This window comes from Cyclopterus lumpus, chromosome 13, assembly GCF_009769545.1.
Source record: "Cyclopterus lumpus isolate fCycLum1 chromosome 13, fCycLum1.pri, whole genome shotgun sequence".
NCBI classification, from domain to species: domain Eukaryota; kingdom Metazoa; phylum Chordata; class Actinopteri; order Perciformes; family Cyclopteridae; genus Cyclopterus; species Cyclopterus lumpus.
The window spans coordinates 12,452,659-12,479,048 of record NC_046978.1 but is presented as its reverse complement, the minus strand read 5'-3'; the positions used below and the strand labels follow the sequence as shown (position 1 = coordinate 12,479,048).

The following is a 26,390-nucleotide window of genomic DNA, read 5'->3' as shown; positions in this document are numbered from 1 at the left end:
TTCCATTTTGTTTCAAAACCAGCAAAATCATACATAAATACAATGAATGAGAAAAACAAAAAAGTACAACAAGGTTGCTCGAAGGATGTATACAGAGAGCGGGGGCTCAGTTGACTAAACTAAAATCATAAATATGATTTACGGCCCCTAGGTTTACACCGACGCAAACACTTAAAGGAAACATGGTGTTCATTTATTTTAATGACAACCACAAAGTGTTCAGGTTTTGTCACTACAGTGTATTTTTCAGAGCTTTTGGAAGAACATTTCCAGAGCCTCTCGATATGTCAGAAACGTCTGGCCCATTTATGGAGATCCGCAAGAGGCTTCATCGTTTCTGTACTTGAACCCCTAGCAGGAGAGCTACTCCTGGTGCTAATCCCTGGTTCTACTCCTGGTGCTACTAATAGTGCTACTCCTGGTTCTACCAATGGTGCTACTACTGGTTCTACTCCAGGTGCTACTCCTGGTTCTACCAATGGTGCTACTCCTGGTGCTAATTCTGGTGCTACTACTGGTTCTACTCCAGGTGTTACTCCAGGTGCTACTCCTGGTACTATTTCTACTTCTGGTTCTACCAATGGTGCTAATTCTGGTGCTACTACTGGTTCTACTCCAGGTGCTACTGCTGGTGCTACTCCTGGTGCTAATTCTGGTGCTACTGCTGGTTCTACTTCAGGTGCTACTGCTGGTTCTACTCCTTGTGCTACTCCAGGTGCTACTGCTGGTGCTAATCCTGGTTCTACTCCTGGTGCTACTCATTGTGCTAATGCTGGTGCTACTGCTGGTTCTACTCCAGGTGCTACTCCTGGTGCTAATCCTGGTGCTACTCATTGTGCTAATGCTGGTTCTACTCCAGGTGCTACTCCTGGTGATACTCATTGTGCTAATGCTGGTGCTACTGCTGGTGCTAATCCTGGTTCTACTCATTGTGCTAATGCTGGTGCTACTGCTGGTTCTACTCCTGGTGATACTCCTTGTGCTAATGCTGGTTCTACTCCTGGTGCTACTCCTGGTGCTACTCATTGTGCTAATGCTGGTTCTACTCCAGGTGCTACTCATTGTGCTAATGCTGGTTCTACTCCAGGTGCTACTCCTGGTTCTACTCCAGGTGCTACTCATTGTGCTAATGCTGGTTCTATTCCTGGTTCTACTCCTGGTGCTACTCATTGTGCTAATGCTGGTTCTACTCCAGGTGCTACTCATTGTGCTAATGCTGGTTCTACTCCAGGTGCTACTCCTGGTTCTACTCCAGGTGCTACTCGCAGGAAAGCGAGTGTTGCCATCTTCACCACCCTGGGAGCGTTTTACAAATGCAGATATTGCTATTTTGCGATATTTTTGGACGCTCTCTGTCTCTCGCTCTGTCCGGTGGTGGGAGGGGCTCACCTCTGTCTGTGCGCATCGGGGCGGATCCGCGCCGTGCGAGATACAGAGAGCAGAGGAGAATTGTAAATGCGCAACCATGTAGAGACAGAACGTTACTTGCCGTCGTGTAGATAAGACAAATAACATAAGGCCATTTCGTTTTTTTAATTAAAGAACAAGGTGTAGACCTGTTCTATAGGAATTTCATCTGTTGTGATCTGGTGCTATATAGAACATTAAATTAAACAAAATTAACTCGATCTTCAAGGGGGGCGGAGCGGTCGACCCCCTAATATAATGGCAGGGGAAACACTTTGAATTGTGAGATTAAAAAGCAAATGGAGGGTGTAGGGGACATGCACTCTTTCTGTGCAGCCTCTATAAATGGGGACCACGGACAACTCCAACCGGACACCTCAAAGCTCCTCAAAAGTATTGTTACTTCATCTAAGAGGATTTGTAATTAACTTGTGGTGGACCCCTGTGCAGGTCTCTCAGACACTTTCTAGACCACTGGATCAATGTATTCTGAACATCCAAAATGCACGATTGTTATGCTAACATTGCTAATATTTTAAATTATAGTGTATATTACTCTACTAGGACTGCCCTTTGACTGTTGTGACCAAGTTTAAACAAGTTGATCTCAACCAAAGCTGCTTTCTGGGTCGGTTTTATAAAACCGACCATACAGCATTAGTAAATACTGAGAAATATGAATAAAAGATATTGTTTGTTTATATTAAATATAACTTGTAGGTGATACAGCTTATAAGTGATGCACGCATGACAATATATGTAATCCTTATGGTTTGAATATTTCCGTAATTTGTACTTTATTAACAATCTTGTGATGTTTTTCATATTTGAGAAGGCTATTTTTTTTTTAAGATGTTAATAAATGTGTCCCTTTTATGTCACTGTGCCCCTAAAATTAACACGATGAGTAGCAGAATATAACAACCGCACTTTTAGTCAAAAAAATGTAGTCTGGTGTAAAATTCACTGCATAAAATTTGCAAATGTTTCAATCTTATTGAAGATGTACTGTGTGGAAACTGTAATAAAGCTTCCAGACTGATAATATTAGTAAGTAAGTATTTTTTTTTTCTTCAGGCGGGTCAATGCGTCATGTGGAGGTCTTTCATCATCCCGGACCCTAACCGGCTCGGTGACACACAGCCCCCCTCTAGGCGAGGCAAGAGACGGTAAGCTTATTTATTCACCAGTTCTCCACAAAACATCAAAAGCAAAAGTTCAAAAGAAACACACCACACAATGACATTCAACAACTAAAAGCATTAAAGTGGCAAAAGAACCCAAAACTAAGACAAAATAAAATAGAATTAGACGGGAATAAAATATAACACAGTGTAAGAAAGAGCGACCAGCGTCTTTTTGAAGAAGATTCTACTTTTCAATTATTGAATGGTCGAATGTACTCATTCTGTGCTTGTGTTGGATAATAGTCCCTATGTCATATGGTTATGTAACATTGTGTTTCATCTGCATAATTCTGATAACTAATGTTTCCAAAGATCCTCTAGTCAAATTCAAGAACTGGCTGACAGAGACTAACTAAAAAAGAGATAAAGACTGACTGACTGAGACAGAGACTGGCTGACAGACAGAGACTGTGACAAAGACAGTGACTGACTGACAGACAGAGACAGAGACTGGCTGACAGAGACAGTAACTGACTGAAAGAGTGACTGACTCACAGAGACTGACTAACTGACAGTGATTGACTGACAGACTGATTGACTAACAGAGACTGACTCAAAGAGACTGACTGACAAAGACAGTGACTGACTGACTGAAGGAGACCCAGACTGGCTGACTGAGACATAACCTGACTGACAGAGACTGACAGTGACTGACTGAGATGACTGACCAAGACAGCCTGAGAGACTGACCGAGACTGACTAACTGAAATAGACTGACTGAGACAGTAACTGACAGAGACGGCGGCTGACTGACAGAGACATTGACTGACCGAGACAGACTGAGTGACGGACCGAGACTGACTGATTGACTGACTGAGACCAAGACACTGACGGAATGACGGACAGACAGACAGACTCACAGAGGCTGATTTACAGAGACTGATTGACTGACAGTAACTGACTGACAGAGACTGACTGCCTGAGACAGTGTCTGACTGATAGAGACTGACTGACAGAGACTGATTGACTGACTGACAGAGACAGACTAACAGGGACCGACTCACAGAGACTGACTGACAGAGACTGACTAACAAAGACAGTGACTGACTGACTGACTGACTGAAGGAGACACCAACTGACTGACCTGGCTGATAGAAGAGACTGACAGTGACTGACTGAGACACTGAGTGAGACAGTGGCTGACTGACAGAGACATTGACGGACCGAGACTGACTGATTGACTGACAGAGACATAGACATAGACTGACTGACTTACTCACAGAGACTGACTCACAGAGGCTAACTAACAGAGACTGACTAACTGACTAATTGAGACAGAGACACTGACTGACTGACGGACATACTGACTCACAGAGGCTGATTTACAGAGACTGATTTACAGAGACTGATTGACTGACAGTAACTGACTGACTGACTGACAGTAGCTGTCTGACAGACTGACTGACAGAGACAGGGACTATGACTGACTGACTAGTTGAGACAGAGACACTGACTGACTGACAGAGACAGCGAATGACTGACTGACTCAGACAGAGACTTACTGACACAGAGAGTGACTGTCTAAGACAGACTGACTGATAGAAACAGTGGTTGACTGACTGACAGAGACAGTGACTGACTGTGGTGGCTGGGGCGTGGTTAGGCTCAGCTGCAGGGGGGGCGGGGAAGGGGGGGGGGAGTGGCTCAGGGAACAGGTGCCGGGAAGAGGCTTAATTAGCCTCAGCTGCATTAGATCAGGGGAATGCGTCTTGGACCCTATATCAGGGTGTATTGCAGATGGAGCAGGAGACCGGCAGAGCAGGATCACAATAAAGAATATTGCCAACCGTTACACGACGTGTGCTCATTCCTTGGTGCGGGGGGGAAACCCGGGGATTGTGACAGGACTTGTTACACTGACTTACTGAGACAGTGACTGACTGACTGATGGATACAGAGAGTGTGACTGACTGACTGAACGAGACTAACTGACTAAAATAGACCGACTGAGACATAGACTGACTGACTACAGACGGAGACAGTGACTTACTGACTGAGACATAGACTGACTGACAGAGACTTACTGCCAGTAGCTGACTGACTAACACAGACTGACTCACAGAGACTGACTGACAGAGACTGACTGACAAAGACAGTGATGACTGCAGGAGACAAAAACTGACTGACTGAGACATAACCTGGCTGATAGAAGAGACTGACAGTGACTGCTGGGACACTGACTGACTGACAGTGGCTGACTGAGACAGAGGCTAAGTGACTGATTGACCGAGACTAACTGACTGAAATAGACCTACTGAGACAGTGACTGTATGAGACATAGACTGACAGAGACTGACTAACATAGACAGTGACCGACTGACTACAGTGACTGACAGACGGAGACAGTGACTTACTGACAGAGACTGACTGCCAGTAGCTGACTGACTGAGACTGACTGACAAAGACACTGACTGACTGACTGAAGGAGACAAAGACTGACTGACTGAGAAGGAACCTGGATGACAGAGACTGATGGAGACACTGAGTTACTGACACACTGGCTGAGTGAAATGACTGACCGAGACAGACTGAAACTGACTAACTGAAATAGACTGACTGAGACAGTGGCTGACTGACAGTGACTAATTGACTCACTGAGACAGAGACTGACTCAGACATAGACTTACTGACACAGAAAGTGACTGACTGAGACAGACTGACTGACAGTGGCTGACTAACGGAGACATTGACTGACTGAGACAGAGACTGACTGACTGACTAACTGACTGACAGAAATACATTGACTCAGACAGTGACTGACTAACTGACTGAGACACTGACCAACACACTGACTGATTGACAGTGACTGACTGAAACGGAGACACTGACTGACTGAGACAATTCAATTCAGTTTATTTTGTATAGCCCAATATCACAAATTACAAATGTTGCATTACAATCTGTACACATACGACATCCCTGTCCCAGGACCTCACATCGGATCAGGAAAAACTCCCCCAAAATAACCTTTCACAGGGAAAATAGGGAAGAAACCTTCAGGAGAGCAACAGAGGAGGATCCCTCTCCCCGGATGGACAGATGCAATAGATGTCATGTGTACAGAATGAACAGCATTACAAAGTTACATAAACACATTACATGAATATGACAATGTGTGAATGGAACTCCAATCCATGAAACAGAAGGAGGTAGAGAGGAGGGGGGGGCGGGGCGCATCAGCAGGGCCAAGGCAGGAGACCGGCTCACCAGGCATCAGACACCTCCAGGTCCAATGGACCCTATGATACGTGAAGTCACAACGACTCCGGGGAGGAAGCAGAGTTAATAAGGTGCAATGGAGAGATGTAAATTCATCCATAAGGAGAGAGAGAAGATGAGATAGGTGCTCAGTGTATCCTAAAACATCCCCCAGCAGCCTATAAGCCTATAGCAGCATATCTAGGGGCTGGACCAGGCCAAACCTGATTCAGCCCTAACTATAAGCACTATCAAACAGGAAATTCTTAAGTCTATTCTTGAATAAGGTGACTGTGACTGTGTCTCGCGCGCGTGTGCGAGAGAGAGAGAGAGAGCCTGTTTTGTTTGTTTTTAAATCCTGTTGAGCAATAAAGTTGCCTTTTCGAGTGTTGACAGCGTTTGGGTCCAGTTACCTGCAGCTGCACATAACAGGCCCAGTAAAATAACTTCAGTTTTGTCTGAGTTTAACATCAGGAAGTTGCAGGTCATCCATCTTTTTATGTCTTTAAGACATTCTTGAATGTTCGCGAGCTGGTTGGTCTCCTCTGGTTTGTTTATCATCTGCATAGGCTGGGAAAGCACATCTCATCCACTCGGACCATCAGCACCGGATCCCCCCAAGGCTGCGTTCTTTCCCCTTTACTCTTCTCCCTGTATACCAACAGCTGCACCTCAGTCACCAGTCTGTCAAGCTCCTGAAGTTCACGGATGACACCACCCTCATTGGTCTCATCTCTGGTGGGGATGAGTCCGCCTACAGCTGGGAGACTGACCATCTGGTGACCTGGTGCAGCCAGAACAACCTGGTGCTCAACGCCCTAAAGACAATGGAGATGGTTGTGGACTTCAGGAAGAACGCAGCCCCACCCGCCCCCCTCACCCTGTGTGACTCCCCCGTCAACTTGGTGGAGTCCTTCCGCTTCCTGGGCTCCACCATATCCCAGGACCTCAAGTAGGAGCTGAACATCAGCTCCATCACCAAAAAGGCGCAGCAGAGGATATACCACCTGAGGCAGCTCAAGAAATTCAACCTGCCAAAGACAATGATGGTACACTTTTACACGGCCATCATTGAGTCCATCCTCTGCTCCTCCATCACCGTCTAGTACACTGCAGCCACTGCCAAGGACAAGGCCAGGCTGCAGCGCACCATTCGCTCTGCAGAGAGGGTGATTGGCTGCAATCTGCCATCCATCCTGGACCTGTTTGCCTCAAGGTCCCTGAAGTGGGCAAGAAAGATTGCAGCCGACCCCTCTCACCCTGGGCACTAGCTGTTTGAGTCCCTTCCATCTGGCAGGAGGCTGCGGTCCACCAAGTCCAAGACCGCACGCCACTCAAACAGCTTCTTACCGTCAGCAGTCAGGCTCATCAACGAAGCCCGGATCCCCCACTGACTGACTGTCTCTTCCATCCCCGGGTCTATTTACCACCCCTGGACTATTTATTTACTACCCCTGGACTATTTATTTACTACCCTCTTTCATCCCTTGGACTTATTTTCCACCGGTCACTCCTCTGCACATACCAGCACACTTAAATAATACACATGTCACTTTTACTAAAACTGTAACATTACATACACTTTACAATTGCACTTCATCATACACTGTACATACACTTTACAATTGCACTTATCTTACACTGTACATTTTATTCTATGTCTCGTCTGCACTTTGTAGATTGTTTATTTGTTGTCTACTGTTGTTGCTTGTTTGTTTTGTTTAACGTCCTATGTTGCACCACCCACCACGCTAAGTTCCTTGTAGGTGTAAACCTACTTGGTTAATAAAAAAGTTTTTGATTCTGTTTCTGATAGCAATGCAAGTTTATGGAGTGTTTCCTCATAATATTGCCAAAAGGAAGCATATATAAAGGTAAATAAAATTGGTCCAAGCACAGAACCTTGTGGAACTCCGTGATTAACGTTGGTGGTCATTGAGGCTTCATCGTTTACAAATACAAATTGAGATCGATCTGATAAATAGGATTTAAACCAACTTAGTGCGGTACCTGAAATGCCGATCGACTGATCCAGTCTCTGTAATAGGATGTCATGGTCAATGGTGTCGAACGCAGCACTAAGGTCTAATAATACCAGTACGGAGATGAGTCCTTTATCTGATGCAATTAGGAGGTCATTTGTAATGTTCACCAGTGCTGTATTGGTGTCACACTAGAATGGCTTGTAGAGCCTATAAAGATAGACCTATATTTAAGCAATGAGTTGTCTAATTTGATATATCAAAGTAAAGAACAACATTATTTTTGATTATAATATGACCAAATCATAACATTTATTCTGTAATAAATACATGTCATTCATTGGTTAGCTAAAATGTCCACTGGATTCTTGTTCATGAGGACCCCTGCTATGTCAATGTCTATTTTCATGATATTTGACTGCAGTTTTTTGAGAAAACTCAGCTCAAAATAAGTTAGGATATTCACAATTTCCCAATATTTGAACTGTTATAAAAACAGATCCTTAACAAGTTAGAAACAAACTTTGTTGTTCAAGCAAAAAACCAAGATGGCGACCGCCGAAATGACAAACTCAAGGCTTAGACAGTCCACAAACCATGGGTGATGTCAGGACAACTACCTCCCTTCTTATATGCAGTCGATGGGAGAAACTTAGTGGTCTCTGAGTGTCTCCGGAGCACTGCGCGGTCGGTCCGCTTTCCCATCATTCACCGTGAGGTCCTAAATTATACCCTGTATGATTCTGCAGAGGCTCCCATAGAGCTGCCCAAAGTCCCTGGGCCAGACGGGCCGATGGAGGAACACTGGGGGGGAATGTTCACAGTCAACAGAGAGAACAGAACAGTCTATAAATCATGCAACCACATCAGAGTTGGTCATGTTTGTGGCAGAGTGACACGATGCTGCAGCTTCTTTCGACAGCGGTGTGAGGCTCTCTCTGGATCTTTGTTTTGGAGAACAGATCATATATTAGTGGATAAGCATGTAAAGTACACAACGTGTTCCTTTTTCAGTTTAAAAGCAGCAGTGGAAGATGCAAGAAAGGGATCTTTTACTCAAGTAAATGTGGCAAAACAACGACGTAATAATACTACTGCCCTTCTATTAGTGCCAGAAACATATTTAGTGCGTCCCAATACTGTATGCAGCAGGAAGCACATTTTTCTGAAAAGACCAAACCCCCTCAACATGTGACGATGAGTTTTCTTACAGCCTCTCCTGCCTCAAACAGGTGGTTTCTAACAAGAAACAGAACATGTTCTATGAAGATAGATGTTCTATCTAAAAAAAAGTGTCTGTAAAGTTAGGTTGCATAGTTGCAGTTGCCTCCAAGATTACACTTTCATAATGACGACTCTTCCATTTTTATTCCGGCCCAGATTAACGGACAGACTACCATTGCTATTGACTGAATATTTCTATATATATATAGTATAGTTATTGTTATTAATACTATCTCTGTTCACTCTGGGTAACAGTAATTGCTAGTTCCCAATATTATGTTGACTTTTCACCTATACGCCATTTCAGGGGAAATTGTATTGTTATTGCATGTTTATTTATTGTATTTATTGCACTTTTTGTATACATTTGTCACCAAATGTTCCAGGTAACATGAATCAGAGGCTCAAAAGCAAAAAAACGACATTGCAACATGGGCAAACTGGCAGGGAATCGGTGGAAATGGACCGGGTAAATACTGCTGTCGGCTGACAAGGGTGGAAACAGGTGGGTGGGTGGTGCAGTCAGGTTACGGGGAACAGAGGGAAAGTCTGAGGGCATCTTGTGGATGGGTGGGAAATGGTAACTAGAAAATTCCCCCCCCCGGGAAATTTAGATGGTGTGGCTTTCGCCGAGAGGCGTCCGGAGGCGCGCGGGCGTCGACGTCGCCAAGAGAGACGCCGCCGAGTCGCCGAAACGGCGTCGTCGTCGGAGAGGAAAGACCGAGCCGAACGCGCCGATATATCGGATATCTTTGTGGAGTAAATATAACCGGAGTTACCGTGAAGCTCTTTCACCGCCGATCGCTCTATAAAAGACGTTTGATGCGCACGTGACGTTTTAGTGAGGGGGGGAGAGAGAGTTCTACCAAACAATTTAAAACATTGTAAAGAAAAACACGATCAAATCACCAAAATAGTATTATCGTTAGAGAGGAAAGACAGAGCCGAACGCGCCGATATATCGGATATCTTTGTGGAGTAAATAAAACATGAGTTACTGTGAAGCTCTTTCTCCACTGATCGCTGTATAAAAGAGAGTTCTACCAAACAATTTAAAACATTGTAAAGAAAAACACGATCGAATCACCAAAATAGTTTTATCATTAGAGAGGAAAGACTGAGCCGAACGCACCGATATATTGGATATCTCGGTGGAGTAAATATAACTTGAGTTACTATGAAGCTCTTTCAGAGCTGATGTCTTTGTGTGTACGCGCGCGCGCACACACACGCACGCGCGCACGATGTGTGTGTATGCGCACACACGCTGTGTGTGTATGTGCAACTGTCCCTTTAAAAAGACCGTCCACCTTTCCCGTCGGCCCACAGTCTGGGGGTCCCCCCCCCCCCCCCCCCAACCAGAGAGGGTTGCCAAGGGGACGACGCACCGGGACGAGGACACGGCGGGGGAGTTCCAGCAGCAGCAGGCACCGTCTAACCCTGTGAATTGAGTCCCAGAGAACATGTAGCTTTGCGGACCTTCGATGGACACATCCGCAGACTCGCTGCGGACCTGTCGATGAGGAAGAGACCCGTTCAGATTCTGCGCAGGTGAGCGCGCCTCTCGTGCACAAACTGTGGTTATCAGTGCGCGTGAATTGGTTGAGTGTAATTCTCTCTCAGGTGTCTCCGGTTAAGAAGAAAAAAATGTATACAATTTATTGAACCAATGTTGCAAGGTGACTGCAAACCCCAAATAGACATGCGCACTAATGCCATTTTATTATTTGGGGGATTCCGTTCCCTTTTCCCACTGAAGTGCCGAGGTGTTTGCTCTCTTGACTTTAAGGTTCCAGCCGCTGACCCCGCCAATGGAGAAATATGAAAAGCTGGCCAAAATCGGCGAGGGCTCGTACGGCGTGGTGTTCAAGTGCAGGCACAGGGACACGGGCCAGGTCGTGGCCATCAAGAAGTTCGTGGAATCCGAAGACGACCCCGTCATCAAGAAGATTGCATTGCGAGAAATACGCATGCTGAAGGTGAGAACAGACTGGTGTCGTCACCCCAGCAGTATCGAGTAACACCGCGGAGCGCGCACTGTGCGCGCGCACGTGAGGCGCGTGTGATCCTTTGTTACATTGTGAGATCATGCAGGTATAATAATGTATAGACAGGGCTGCTTTACAGACATTTCAACTTTTGGAAAACAAACTTTGAAAAAGAAAATTTAATGAAAGAAAAGCATCAACTTGTATACAAATTTAGAAGCAATTTTGAAAACAACTAAATAAAAGAATAGACCAAAACACCAACAGGCTTTAGGTCCTCTGTAAGTTTATTTAAGTACTTAGTTTCAGTTTCAGTTTATTTTGTATAGCCCAATATCACAAAATTTGCCTCAGAGGGCTTTACAATCTGTACACATACGACATCCCTGTCCCAGGACCTCACAACGTGTTGGACTTAGTCCAACACGTTGTGAGGTTGTGTCCACGGTGTCTGTCGGCCCGCAGCAGCTGAAACACGTGAATCTGGTCAACCTGCTGGAGGTCTTCAGGAGGAAAAGACGGCTCCACTTGGTGTTCGAGTTCTGCGAGCAGACGGTCCTCAACGAGCTGGACAAACACCCTCGAGGGTAGGTGTACAAAAATGTTTACTTTTACTCCATTGCCTTTATTTGATAGTATAAGTCACTTTTCAGACACAGCGACACAAATGTTACTTTTTAAATGTCGATTACACTTATATAATACTTCCTTTAACTTAAATTCACGGTGTGTAGGATTTAGGGACATTTAGCGGTGATGTCGCCGATGACTTCAACGATTTGGAGAAAGCTCGGAAGGCTCTCACCATTTCCGCTAATAGATCCCCTAAATGCTACACACTGTACCTCCAAGTTAGCCACAATATGAATGCAGGATTTCTTTTTGTCCTGGAGTATTTCTACATTGGTGTACGCTTACTTCAGTAAAGGATCTGATTGCTACTTCCACCACTGCAAAAGAGGGCCTCTCTTTACAGCTAACAATAGAACTCCCTTTGTGTACTTGTATCTATTAGGAGTACTTATGAGAGGAGGGCAGCAGAAAGGAACGGGGTGAATTACAAAGAGGGAGTTAAGACTGTGGGCGAGAGATCTGAGAAAACAAAGAGTGTTGGCAGTGGAGAGAGGGAGGGATGGCCGGGGCTAAAGCTAAATATTTAGGGGAAATGCTTCTTCTTCTTTTTATTCCAATCGTTGAGCACTCATCGGGCACATCTAAAGTCACAAGAGGAGACTTTCAGTTTTTGTCACGTGGAGTCACACAGCGAGCCCAGGCTCCGGCTGCTCTCGGACCGCAGTCCGCACCAGCAGAAACTCTAGCTGCTCCTGAAAACAAAGGCACTGTTGCTGTTAGAGATAAGCCTAAGGTTACCCGGGTGACAAGACGCACTGTGTAAAGCACCACTACTGTTTTTTTCTAAATAATAGACAAGGAAAACACGACCAGTAAAAGGTTTTAGTTTTGTTCCTCATACAACGACCAATAATCCTTTTGTGCGTCCTCCTCTGCAGGGTCCACGAGGCTCAGCTGAAAAGTATCGTGTGGCAGACTCTGCAAGCTGTGAACTTTTGCCACAAGCACAACGTCCGTACACAATTTGAATATGCATCTGTTTTTTTGTTTTTTTTAGTATTTAGTGTTTGATTTTGATTTTTTCCAGGACTGCATTAGAACAATACTCGTATGCCGTATGGACATTGAACACATCGTTTGTTGTCATTTGTTTTTCACAGAATGTAAAAATGATCACTGTATTTTGTCCACCATATTTTGGAATTGACGAATGACTACAGCAACAAATAACTCTCATTGTACATCTGATTATCGTTTAATCTATTAACATATGCTTTATTTTTTCATTCTGTTTTACTCTTGACTATTCTTTTATTTTTCCAAAACATTTATATATCTATACACACACACACCTCACAAAAGCTCAAAAGATCTTGCAATCTTAGACTGATAATTTATTTCGTTTGATTTCAATTTATTTGTGACAAATGTTATGAAAACAAACAATACCAATGAAATGAACAGTAAACAATTCTAAATAAAGTAAATTAATAAATATATATTCGACACGGCTTAGCCAGAAAGAAAACACATCTAAAAAGTCCCATGGCTTTTTATAACTTAAATAATGAACTCCAATTTTATCACATAAATAATCATCTAAATATACATATATCTAAACAACAACAACAACAGCAGTAAGCATCACAGTCCCAGGAATGTCAAGGCCCGTTCCTCATCCTCTAAAAAACATTTTTCATACATCCCCTTAAAAAATTGATTCACACCTTGTTTAATTTCTTTATCTAAACCATTCCATAGATTTACCCCACAAACACATGCAACCTGTGAGACCCCCCCCCCCCTCATTTAAGTAGTGTTGGGTTTATGACACCCCTTCCTCCTCCGTCAGCCTCAATATAAGCCTCTCTCTGTCACTAAGAGACTGTGTATCACGTTGCCAAAATCCTTGATGCCGAGCGTTTGTGTTGCAGTGCATCCACCGCGATGTAAAGCCAGAGAACATCCTCCTCACCAAAACCGGAGTCATCAAGCTCTGCGACTTTGGCTTCGCCCGCATTCTGAGTAGGTCAATCCAGAGAGCGAGTGCATTTCATGTGAATCTGCTTCTTATGACTTATTCAACACGGGAGGTGAATGGCCTCCTCACATTGCATAGGAGGGTCGTGTCTCTGTTTACCCGTCCTGCCTTGGGTTTCGGGTGTTATGTTCCCATACATTACCATGTAGTTGTTCAACATGCCTTGTAATCCCTTCCTCTACAACGTCCGTGTTCCTTGGTGTTTATTAGTCAGCGTCTAAGTGCACGTGTGTCTACATGTCATCTCTGTCTGCATACTCAGCAGGACCAGAAGATGACTACACGGACTACGTGGCGACCCGCTGGTACCGGGCCCCCGAGCTGCTGGTAGGGGATACTCAGTACGGGCCGCCCGTGGACGTGTGGGCCCTGGGCTGTGTCTTCGCCGAGCTGCTCCACGGGAACCCGCTCTGGCCCGGGAAGTCCGACGTTGACCAGCTCTACCTCATTCGGAAAACTCTAGGTACACAGAGGGGCCACATTATACCGATCGAATACGGTGTTGTCTTCTTAAAAGTTTTTTTGGTTCTTTTTAACCTGGGTTTATGGACTTTCACATTTTCTTGCATCAAAAGGGTGCAATTTTGGTCCAGTATTGAAGGGCTGCAATGTAATCAGGGGAACTCCTCAGCATCAATGTAGTCCACTAAAATTGCTTGTTTTTCACTGACAGGCTCAGAAATGTATTGAAAATGTTTATTAGAAGAAATAAAACCTTGCTTTCTTTAGCTTTGTCTTGATCCGGTCGGTTTGTTGATGTGTGTCTCGCTCTAAAAGATATCCTTCTGAAATCCCACATGATGGAAATCAGCCAATTATGCAGCCACGACATTGAAAATCTTCCAGACAACACTAAGCTATGCTTTCTATCCTCTGACAACACCAGTCCACCTCTCTCCGACTCTCACTAACATTTCCACCGTTTTCTATCGGCAACAAGTCACATGACACAATAACAAAACAGACCAGATCACGCAAAAGGTAAACAGAACAAATATTTTCTCATTGACGGTGAGGAGTTGATTACTGGCTGTAGCGTTCAATCCTGTACCGTTTTAAAATGTTTGCCTATTACTTACTTACATGGAAAATAGGGTCCAGCTTAAACTACAGAAGTTACCCTTTAACAGTTCCCACAATCAGCAGATTTTAGAGCAGTTAATGTTTTTAATTCATCATAAAATCCCATATCTTCTATCCCAGTCTTGTGGTTGGTTTGCTTTGCTTTCACACTTTTAAAGAAACTGCACCAGCTTGAAAGCAGACTTTTAAAGTGGCCTCTGTGCGGCCGTTTGCCTGTTAACAGCGTTCACAGGTTTCTAAAACCAAACGGGCACACGGTCCAGAGTTTGTGTGAACTCAATCAAACAGGTGTGAAAGCAACCTGAAGAAATGTTTACTGGACTGGAAACCTGGACTTTGTATTTCCTTCCTACTTCGCTCTTGTAGGTTCGTTCGTATTGGAAAGCAGGCGTTGCTCTTTTATTTTGAAGGAGATAGTTAGTTATACATTTACATGAGGTTTCTTTGGAGTCTTAAGGTTTGCAAACCATTTACCGGACACACAGATGTTTTTTCCAATTCAGATTTTTCACGTCATCGTTTCCCTCACAGAGATTGAAAATGGCAGTCCAATATGTTTTACAGAAGATATAGAAATACAATTGAAAGAATTTGTAATTAAAGACTAAAACCCCAAAAAATCAGCAGGGATAAATAACATTTTGAATATCAAATTAATGCTTGAAGTAAACACATTAAACTGAAAATCAAATATATGCTTGGAGTGACGGTAAACTATGTTCTACCAGTCACACTTTTTAAAGATCTCCTCTCTGACCTCAGGTGACCTGATCCCTCGTCACCAGCAGGTCTTCCGCTCCAACGTTTTCTTCAGTGGAGTCAGTATTCCTGAACCCGACACAACGGTACGAACCCGGCTGCCACATGCTCTTAACAGAGAGGCGATGAAGTGTGGTTGATGTTCTTACTTCCCCTTTTATTTTTACTCCCAGGAGCCTTTGGAAAAGCGCTTCCATGGCGTGTCTCCTCACGCGCTCCACGTTATGAAGGTACGTTGTGTTCATGGGTGACAGAGCCTGGCTCATAAACGGCGCATGGCCGATGACTCCGTCTAAATCTATGCGTCTTTGTGTGAGCAGTCGTGCCTGGTGATGGACCCCTCGCTCCGGCTGTCCTGTGAAGAGCTGCTGGAGCTGCCGTACTTCCAGGAGGAAGGAACCAACTGGGGCCGCGAGGGTGAGCGCCCGGGGCGACGACACGACAAAGGCTCCCGCCGCAGACACCCGGGGGTAAGTGCCAAAAAAACGTCCCGTGACTCCAAACGTACACGCTATGAATGCTGCAGAGTGGCAGTCTTTTCTCATCGACACTTCACCGAGACAGTCACTCCAACCCAAAACCTTTTCAACTTGCATGAATTCAAAATAACGTCTCGACAACAGCCACCTATTAAGTAGAGAATGATTTAGAACGACAGTTCCCACCAGGCTTCCTGATGAAGCATCATCTCATCCAGTTTCTCTCTCTCTCTCTCCTCCCTTTAGGCTCAGTACCTGCCTCAGTTACTAAACAGCAACATCTCACCAGCACCGGATGTTAAGAAACAGGTGAAGCATAAATATCACCTGCCCAATATTTAACAAAGCAGAGAGAGAGAGAGATGGGGAATTGTGCTATGTGTTTGCGCAATCATTTGAATAATATCCTTGGTGTATTTTAACTCGTTTTCATGTTTGTTGACATTGTCGCTTAATATTATTTACAGGACAAACAATAGTGTAGAGCTGCAAGTACAGAACAACAAACTTTTAGTACCAAAAACAATACAGTGTCAGGTATTTATGTCTGTATAAAATGATATAAAATGATATTATTTCATGAAAGCCATCATTTGGACAAAAATACAATGTTTTTTGTTTGTGATGCAGTCATTGACAATAACGGAACAGGGCCCTATTTCTTGTACGTGGTTCAACTAAGTCGATTAAATGTCCTTTTAGCCAGCTTAAATTAACAAGATGATTGACATCAGGCTATCCTGGTTTCTGGTTGATCCGGGGTCAAACCATCTTGTTAATTCGATCCAGACTTCAGTACTCAGGATAGTTGCGCGTGCCCGTCCTACTTCAAAAGGGAGAAGCGTCGATCACAGAAACCGTGATTTTCTAACAGCACAAAGGCAAATAAACTCAAAGGAAGAGCCTCTTTTTCTCCGCTGATGAGCAGGAGATGATCATGAATGTATATGAGGAATCACAGACCATAATCATGGCAAAATCTAATCAATTCATTCACTTCACTCGTGCTGGAGAGGGGTTTATCTCCATGGAAACAGTTATAACTTCCGCCATTCACCAGGGAAGAAATAACCACTATTTCTGCTTTATACTTAATCCCACAAACATCGGAACATCTAATGCCCTGGTGTTTGGGTTCATAACATTAATATAATATAAATATATTTATACATAACATCACCCATAGTCTCACACAGCTCAGAGACTTTCACTGACTACGTCTAGATAAGTGGATGAAAATCTCTTTATTCACATCCATTCGTCTGTGCATTGACTTTCATGGAATCTACTCGCAACGCTTTTGGTTGTGAACGCAGTATAATTGTTGGGAAAATGTATCGGCTCATTTTAAGTGCCTCATCACCCCAATCAATCCGATTATATTACTTTAAATGTGCCTGCTGGCAGTCGGCTTAATGGCATGCATCATCCAATGAGATCTAAAATAACTATCTCAACTCTTTCAGAACAAGTAGATAATACATATGTGTATATACATGTATGTGGAGATGACCATATACTGTAGAACTAGGAGTTTGAATATGTGTGTGCGAATCTGTGTATAGGCGGATCAGTATGTATGTATGTATTATTCATAATCAGAAATTCAATCAATTGAAGCAGTGAAAATAAATTGTGTGATATTCTCTCTAGTCTTCTCATGAGTCACCTTAATCATTTTTCTACAATATTCTGGAGCCGTGGACGGAGACATTTGTTATGAGGCAGGTGGAGTCACAGATCATCTAAGATATCATGAGTATTGTACAGTACATGGGTATTGTACACTACGTGATTAGCCTACAGCAGGCAATTGCAAGGTCCATGACCCCTATTGTCAATGACATATGATTGTTTTTATAGCATTGTAATTTGAGGAACATTATGTCATAAGTACCTGCACATTAATGCTGTGAAAGCCTTTTCGATTGACAACATCTGCCTCGTTTGGGACAGAGGGCGATTTCATGGCTCGAGAAGGTCTTGTAAATAAATGAGTCCTTGTGGGCAGAATGGATAGCGCTCATATAGGAAGTCATGGCGTGATAAGAACTCTCTCCCTATGAAACGCTAATCTAACTAATATCGCTCCTTCATCAATGGGATCTATGAAGAAGGGAGCTGCAAGCTTATCCAGCTAACTTAACTTAGCCTGCGCTGGAGCAGGTTCAAGTTTTTGGATGTGTTGCTATGGTGACCGTACACCCCACCTCGTTCGGCTTCTACAGTTTGTAGTTCCGTCACTACGAGCTTAACACTCGATGAAGTCACAACTGTTTGCTGTGCTGGCTCCTCATTGGTGGAATGAGCTCCCCATTGACATCAGGACAGCAGAAAGTCTCTACACCTTCCGTCGCAAACTAAAAACACATCTTTTTCGACTATACCTTGAATAGGGAAGGTAGCGCTGTAGTAGCACTTTGGTAGCACTTAAATGGCTCTTACCGATAGCACTTTGTAGTTTAACTTTATTGAAGAAATTGTACTTGCTTGACTCTTGTTGTTCTGAGTTTGGACTCATGGTTTAATGGACTTATTGTAAGTCGCTTTGGATAAAAGCATCAGCTAAATGACATGTAATGTAATGTAAGAAGTCCCAGTAAAAGATAACGCCGAGATTCTTTACAGTGGTGTTGGATGCCAGGGCAATGATATCTACAGAAACCACATCACCAGATAATTGATCTCTGAGGTGTGCAGGACCAAGTAAAATAACTTCAGTTTTGTCTGAGTTTAACATCAGGAAGTTGCAGGTCATCCATGCTTGAATTTTATCGAGCTGGTTGGTCTCCTCTGGTTTGATCGATAGATATAATTGAGAATCATCTGCATAACAATGTGTACAAAGTGTATGGAGTGTGTTCTGATAATGTTGCCCAAAGGAACCATATACTGTATAAGGTAATTGAGATCGATCTGATAAATAGGATTTAAACCAACTTAGCGCAGTACCTGAAATGCCAATCGACTGATCCAGTCTCTGTAATAGGATGTCATGATCAATGGTGTCGAACGCAGCACTAAGGTCTAACAAAACAAGTACAGAGATGAGTCCTTTATCTGATGTGATTAGGAGGTCATTTGTAATCTTCACCAGTGCTGTCTCTATGCTATGGTGTTTTCTAAATCCTGACTGAAACTCCTCAAATAAACTATTGTGATGTATAAAGTCACACACCAACACCTCTGGATTAAGAGTGGGCTTTTTCAGGAGAGGTTTAATTACAGCTACTTTGGAGGAATGTGGTACATGGCCTGTTAGCAAAGACACATTAACAATATCCAGCAGAGAGGTGCCAATTAAAGGCAACACGTCTTTAACAGCCTTGTTGGGATGGGGTCCAAGACACAAGTAGTGTTGAAGACAATTGGTTAAGGTTAATGGGAGAGAAGCCATCCAAATATACACCAGGGTATACAGCCGTTTCCAAGGCCACTCCACTTGATGAAAGATCGGCAGTAGTTGAGGGCAAGAGATCATCAATCTTGCCTCTAATAGTTACAATCTTTTCATTAAAGAAATTCATGAAGTCATTACTACTGAGGTCTATAGGAATATACGGCTCCACCGAGCTGTGACTGTCAGCCTGGCTACAGTGCTAAAGAGAAACCTGGGGTTGTTCTTATTTGTCTCTATTACTGATGAGTAATAGGCTACTCTGGCATTACGGAGAGCCTTTTTATATGTTTTAATCTCCAAACTAAGCGTGATTCTTCCAGATTGGTGGAACGCCATTGTTACAGGTTTCCCTGTTACCCGGTGAGTCGCAAACTTAAACAGAGGCAGCAACACAGCTCGATGTATTTCACAATGCGTTTATTTGCAACAATCACCATACAGGCTCAGTGACGGCTCCTCGCTCCTCTGTCTCGCCTCTCAGTCCCTCCTGCACTTTATGGGGAAGAGACAGACAGATTAACCCCAGCTGAGGCTGATTAACCCTCAGCCCCAGCTGAGACTGATTAGACATCATTCCCGGCACTGTTCCCTGAACCACATCCCCGCTCCACCCACTCTACAGCTGAGTCTAACCACACCCCACTGCCACAGCCATATGCTTTCATGATGTTTGCTTTAGTTTGCGGGTCTGAGGGTTATACCAGGGAGCAAACCTCCTTTGCCTCACTGTCTTTTTCTTCAGGGGGGCTATCGAGTCTAGTGTCATTCTCACTGAGCCTGTAGCACTATCGACAATATGATCAATCTGGGACGGACTAAAGTTAGCACAGAAGTCCTCCGTCACATTGAGACGTGGTATTGAATCAAATGCAGAAGGAATCGCTTCTTTAAATTTAGCTACAGCACTGTCAGTTAGACATCTGGTGTAGAAACTTTTGACTAACGATGTACACTCCGGGAGTATAAACTCAAAAGTTATGAGGTAATGGTCTGACAGAAGAGGGTTCTGTGGGAAGACCTCCAAATGCTCAATGTCAATGTCATATGCAAGAACAAGGTGGAGGGTGTGGCCAAAGCAGTGAGTGGGTTTCTGTACTCTCTGACAGAAGCCAATCAAGTCCAACAATGAGATAAATGCAGCACTAAGGCAATCATTATCAACATCTACGTGAATATTAAAATCTCCTACAATAATAACCTTATCAGTTTTAAGTACTAAACTTTATATAAACTCTGAAAAACCTGGTGGCCGGTAAAGTATAACAAATAGAATTGTCTGTAATGTTTTCCAGGTTGGATATGAAATACCAAGAACAAGGCTTTCAAATGAGTTGTAGTTTAATTTAGGTTTAGGATTTATTAATAGGCTTGAGTCAAAGATGGCTGCTACTCCACCTCCTCAGGCCGGTGCCTCGAGGAATGTGAGTATTAATATGACTTGGAGGAGTTGATTAATTTAGGCTGACATATTTTTCATGACTCAGCCAGGTTTCAGTAAGACACAATAAATCAATGTGATTGTCTGATATTAAATCATTTACTAATACAGCTTTAGATGACAGAGATCTAATATTTACAAGTCCACATTTAATTATCCTGTTTTGTTGCATGGTTGCAATAGTGTTGTTAACCTTTATAAGGTTATTTTGTATGACTCCTCTTCTGGTTACTTTTGATTTAATTAATTTAAGTGGCCATGGGACAGACACAGTCTCTATAGAGTTAAGGTTAAGGGTGGGTAACTGCTCGAATGGAAGTGCAGAGAAGGGTAGAAGACTACAACTCTGCTTCTGCTTCTGAACCCTGGGTCATGGAATAAGTCTGTTAATCAACTTCGCCATGTTTGCAGAAATGACACCCGCTCCATCCAAAGTGGGATGAACGCCGTCTCGACTCATCAGGTCAGATTTTCCCCAGAAAGTCTGCCAGTTATCTACGTAGCCCACATTGTTTGCTGGGCACCACCTGGTCAACCAGCGGTGGAATGATGATATGCGGCTATACATGCCATTATTGATCAGATTGGGGTTTAGCATGGCATTAATTAATGTGATTGAGGGATAAATGTGCAGAGCAGTCCATCAAAGCTTTCACACATAAAAAAAAAAAAGATTCAGATATTATTAGAAATGTATCAAACACACTATACTAGAAATGAGAGGAAAAGAGTCGTCAAAACTGCTGACACAAACCTTTTTACTTTCCTCGATCAAGTTTTAGCCACAGACTGGCCTGTGTGTGTGTGTGTTTGTTTGAGAGAGATGCACTTGCAGTCATCCGGGTTTTCAGAGAGAAGCAGCAGGAACTTGGTCTGCGGCAGGATGAGGGCGGAGCAAGAGTCCCTCCTGCCCCCTGAAGGCAACCTGGGAAGGTCGAGGATTTTCCGACTCTCTGCGATTGCCTCGCAGTTTTCATAAAGGGACCTCTTTGAAGGGACTATAGCATTCTGGATGGTCTCAATAATGCTCCGAAGCCAGGCCCACGCAGCCAAAGCCATAAGAGAGAGGCGTTGAGAACCCGGACCAACAGTGCAGCGGCCTTGTACATCTTGTCTGTCAGGCTGGAAAGGAAACAGTCTGCTCTGGATGGGTGAGCGAGCCCTGGAGACAACAGGGATGTTTTCGAGTGGAGGTGAGCCGCAACTACGGGCTCCACTAGGGGAATCTTGCAAAAGGCCCCCCATTCCCCAGCCAGGCATGGAACTGCCAAGAGTATTCCTCCAGTAATTCTGGGAATATCGTCAGGAGTGGTTTTCCCATCATCTTCACTTTGGGCAACTTGTTCCCGTCATAACGGGACTGCGTCATCTAAGCCTGGACTTCAGGCCATCAGATCTTGAGCTTAGTGGCCACTGAGGCTTTGTTGAGGAAGGTGTTATCGTCTTGTGATTCTGTTTCGCCGTCTTCACTGACATCCTTGAAATCAGATTCTAGAATGCGAATAGCATCTACAACAGTTTCCAGAGGAAAACTCTTTAACAGTGATTCTGTGACACAGGCGACTTGTGCTCAGCGATTCATGGCTCTGTGATGAGCACCCCATAACAGATCATCCTAAATCTGTCCGTACAGCATAGGGTTCCTTATCTCCTCCTAGAATGATTTGTCTTGCTGCCATTGCTCTGAAACAGATGTAGCCAATCAGAATTCCTACTTCCCAGCCCTTCAGTGGGTGGACTTCGCCAACCATTTCTCTAAGGTGAATCTATTGTTTAGCCTTCGCACAAGTGGGAATGTGAGCCCGGTTTATATGTATTGCAGCCTTTTGTGGAGGCAACTGGAAGAGCAACGTGAATGGATGTACTGTATCCTCTTAAACGAAGGCTGGACACACTCACTTGGGAGAACCGTGTTCTTTTCAGTCATGGTGGTCAACTTCACTGGATACTTGTCAGCAACTAAACTTTCACTCACCTCTTGGTTGAGGAATGTCGTATTGCTTTGAGTGTCGATTAGAGTGTAGACAAGCTTCTCAACTATTGGGTTGTGTTTAGATTACCCCCACACAGGCATTACCATTGATGTGTAGGTTGAGCGGACGCCTGCTACACTGGGTGACATTGCAGGCATCTCAGTTTCAGTTGACACAAAGATTGCAAAGTCCTTGCAACTTGGAAATTCTTGTTTCTCAATCAGGCTAGGTGTGACTTGTCGGTTCCAGCGTGAAGCTGCCCAGTCTGGTAATTTAGGAGTGAGCTTCTGGTTTTCATAGTCCTTTAATATGAGACATGGCATCTTGCGAGGCACTGAGAAGCTTCTGAGTCCTTGAGCATCCTGAGGTCGAATCCCCTGCCAATTGGTGAGCTTCTCTCTTAATGCTCTCTGAATGGTGAATGGCTGGCCAAAGCAACGATTTAGATTGTTCCAGGCATCCTGATTGGCTTCATCATTGTTTCCGAAGAAAGCCATTTAGCACCTGACGTACTGGACCACCAACGTATTTCTTCAGATAGTAGAGTTTCTCAGCTGGAGTGATGCCCTTTGATTGAGTGAGGTAAATGCTGCTTTCCATTCAATGAATCGTATTGCATCACCGCTGAAGATAGATGGCTCTGGAAGAGCAAGAGAGGAAATGTCTGCATGAGAGGGTGTTGCAGCATGTGATAGAGGGGCCCATTCTTTGTGTCTTTATTTCTTTGTTAATGCAGTCAGCGGATTCACGTTCCGTCTCTTTGTCGTACACCTTAAGTTTGGCTTGCGCTGCCCATACTTCCTTTGCTTTCCGTTGCTGTTCCTATAAATCTCAGATCACTTCACTTCTTCTGCTACCATCATCTCATAGTTTGCTTCCTTCACTGAAAGTTCAGCAGCTGCATCTGCACGCTTAGCTGCCACGGATGACGTCAAGGAGTGGTGTTCAGATTTGCTATGACTTATAGAGGAAGCGGTAGATCCTGAGACAGATGTTTGCAGTCACAGTGGAGCAGTTCATGAAGGCGGGCGTCTTTCTCGGTCCTCATTAAACTCACCTTCTCCGACAACTGCTCTACTATAGGCAAAACTGACGATTTCCATGGTAACTGAGTCCCAAGTGTCCAATCGTCTTCTCACATCAATGAAAGATGTGGCAAGATCTCGAATCTTGAAGTACATGTTCCTTATGACATCCTTACCTTTCTTCAGGTCTTCAATGAGAGGCCAGACCTCACTCTCTGGCATGTACGTCTTCAGCTGATTGATTACGTTGTTCATACAATATATGTACTACATGTTGGATTAATAATTAATCCATTGAACAAGATGGTCAGTCACCACCAATTCATTTTTAATGTTTTACACATTTTATCATTTAAAAAAATACAGAATTAATAAAAGCATTTGTTATCTTATAGTTAAAGTACATATGTTGTAATAATTTCTGAATACATAATACAGTTCCACTTATAATGCTGTATACCAGAGGTGTTCTTGTCCAGGTTTAATAAAATAAACTGCCATTACAGTTTACAGAGCTTTAGGGTTGACAACAATCCCCCACTAATGACTGCTGTGTCGACACTGGAACATTATTTATATATATATATATATATATATATATATATATATATATATATGCATCATTTTAGATTATAATAATCTTGTGCACAGTTCTGACGTCAAAACTAAACAAGTCACCATTGTGGCATTATAGGGAGGGAGACTTTTAAAATCTTTGGTGTACATTCAACATTTAGTAAAAGCTTTAACCCTCGGTTGTACCGAAAACATTTGAGAATATTAGCGGAGAATCTTGAGACGACAAAGATAATTTTGGAGTAATATACTGACGCTACAATACAAGCATGCTGACAGAATACGTAGAAACATGATGAGAGCAGGCACGTTGAGCTCGTTCTACAAGGCACTGTCTTAAATGTCACTCAAATTATTTCTTGCCAAGAATCCAGGGAATTACCATTACAATTACATTGGCACCACTTGAACCGATCGGTGTGTCGTGAGAGTTTGATTTAATGAACACTGAACTGAGCATTTATTAGCTGGGTACATGGCAAATTCATACCATCACCGCCGGGGCGTCGCGATGACGTCGTATCTGCGGGGCAGGTTGGCGAAGCTGCTGTACTCGGGGCTGAGATCTACACTGTTGGGTCCTCCGGGACAAGAAAAGGTGAAGCGCTGCAGGAGTGACGTCAGGATAAGGAAGAGCTCCATGCGAGCCAGGAACTCTCCGACACAAGCTCTCTTTCCTGAGAAACAACATTCAGGGAGAATGAGAATATGAGATAAACGAAAGATGATTGCAGGGGACTGGTTTGTCCTCTCGAACACATCAGAGCTCTGAAAAGCTGTTTAGCGAGCAGGTCGGCCACATTTCCTAAGTGAGTGAAGCGCGGGTTAAAAAAAAACAAAAACACATTTGCTGCATAATTTACCTGCAGAGAATGGCAGGAATGCTTGGTTTTTCTTAAAGTTGCCTTTCTGGTCCAGAAAGTGCTGCGGATTGAAGGACCAAGGGGTCTCCCACTGTTTCTCCTCTCTCAGCACAGAGTGCAACAAGGGAATAATGATCGTATCCTGTTGAGATGAGACAGTAGTTTTTATATCATCTGGAAACTTTAACACTTTTATGTGACGACACTGGGATACCTTGGGAATTGTGTAACCCCTGAACGAGATGTCCTGGAGAGCGTAGTGTGGGATGTTCATGGGGACGATGTCTATGAGACGCTGAATTTCATGGAGGACTGCGTCTGTAAAGGGGAGGGACTTCCTGTCCTCCATGTAAGGACAACGTTGCTGTCCAATCACGGTATATATATATATATATATACACACTTCACATGTAATTTGTTGTTTGCTGCAAAGTAGGGTAGCATTTCACGTACTGACTGAAGAAGATGCAATCTCCAGTTTCCCGTTCACTCTGCTTTGAGAAACCGTCGCAGGATATCCACCATCTCCAGACACTGTAACCATTTCCTTCTTCCCATTCACTTTACTTTGGAGTCGCACTAACGCTTCTGGTGAACACAGAGAATGTACATGACATTGCTCTGTCATACTGTTCCACAACTGCAGTCAAGTCAGTCGTGATTGTGTCTGTGTCTAAATCGTGTGTCTCGTCATCATCATCTGACCGTTCCGGATTTTGTAGAACACCTACAGCTTCGGAGTCATCCGCTTCCTGGTTCGTTGGTCCTGGAACGTTGTATGTATCGACTACAAAAATGGTATTGAGTGCAGCATCTACCAGCAGGTGACCACGGACTGCCCTTGACACAGCTTTGCGTGTCAACATGTGGCTAACAGTGTTGCTAGCATATGCAATCTCGAGGAGTTCCTGTAGTCCTGAATCGGCCATCATGTGTCCAATACTGAAGAAGCTTATCTGCATATGGAACCCACCAAGCCTCAGAACCATACACTTCAGATCACTGTCATCGGGCTGAGACCGGATAATCATCATCGCTTTCCAATATAATGGTTGGTCAAATGTCAGGACTGGACTGACATCATATTGTTTCGCCTGAGCTGTTACGAAATGCAGTGTAGAGTAGATACATGATGTATTGCCTGGATCAAGATCAATCATTGGCAAGAACATCACTGAGGCCTTTCCTGGGTGT

General features: G+C 43.8%; 2 protein-coding genes across 2 annotated transcripts; one reads left to right on the top strand and one right to left on the bottom strand.

Moving 5' to 3' along the window:
- The first annotated feature begins 10,455 nt into the window (after window positions 1-10,455).
- On the top strand, window positions 10,456-16,263 carry LOC117741433 (cyclin-dependent kinase-like 1). The gene is made up of 10 exons (XM_034548469.1): window positions 10,456-10,549; window positions 10,788-10,977; window positions 11,452-11,573; window positions 12,498-12,570; window positions 13,494-13,584; window positions 13,863-14,063; window positions 15,446-15,528; window positions 15,616-15,672; window positions 15,763-15,912; window positions 16,168-16,263. The coding sequence occupies exons 1-10, from the start codon at window positions 10,518-10,520 to the stop codon at window positions 16,261-16,263; spliced, it is 1,095 nt and encodes a 364-aa protein (XP_034404360.1). The 5' UTR covers window positions 10,456-10,517.
- Window positions 16,264-24,825: 8,562 nt separating this feature from the next.
- On the bottom strand, window positions 24,826-25,545 carry LOC117741799 (putative inactive cytochrome P450 2G1). The gene is made up of 3 exons (XM_034549023.1): window positions 25,411-25,545; window positions 25,197-25,338; window positions 24,826-25,010 (listed from the first exon to the last, which is right to left on the bottom strand). Exons 1-3 carry the CDS (start codon window positions 25,543-25,545, stop codon window positions 24,826-24,828), a joined length of 462 nt encoding a protein of 153 aa, XP_034404914.1.
- Window positions 25,546-26,390: the final 845 nt, after the last annotated feature.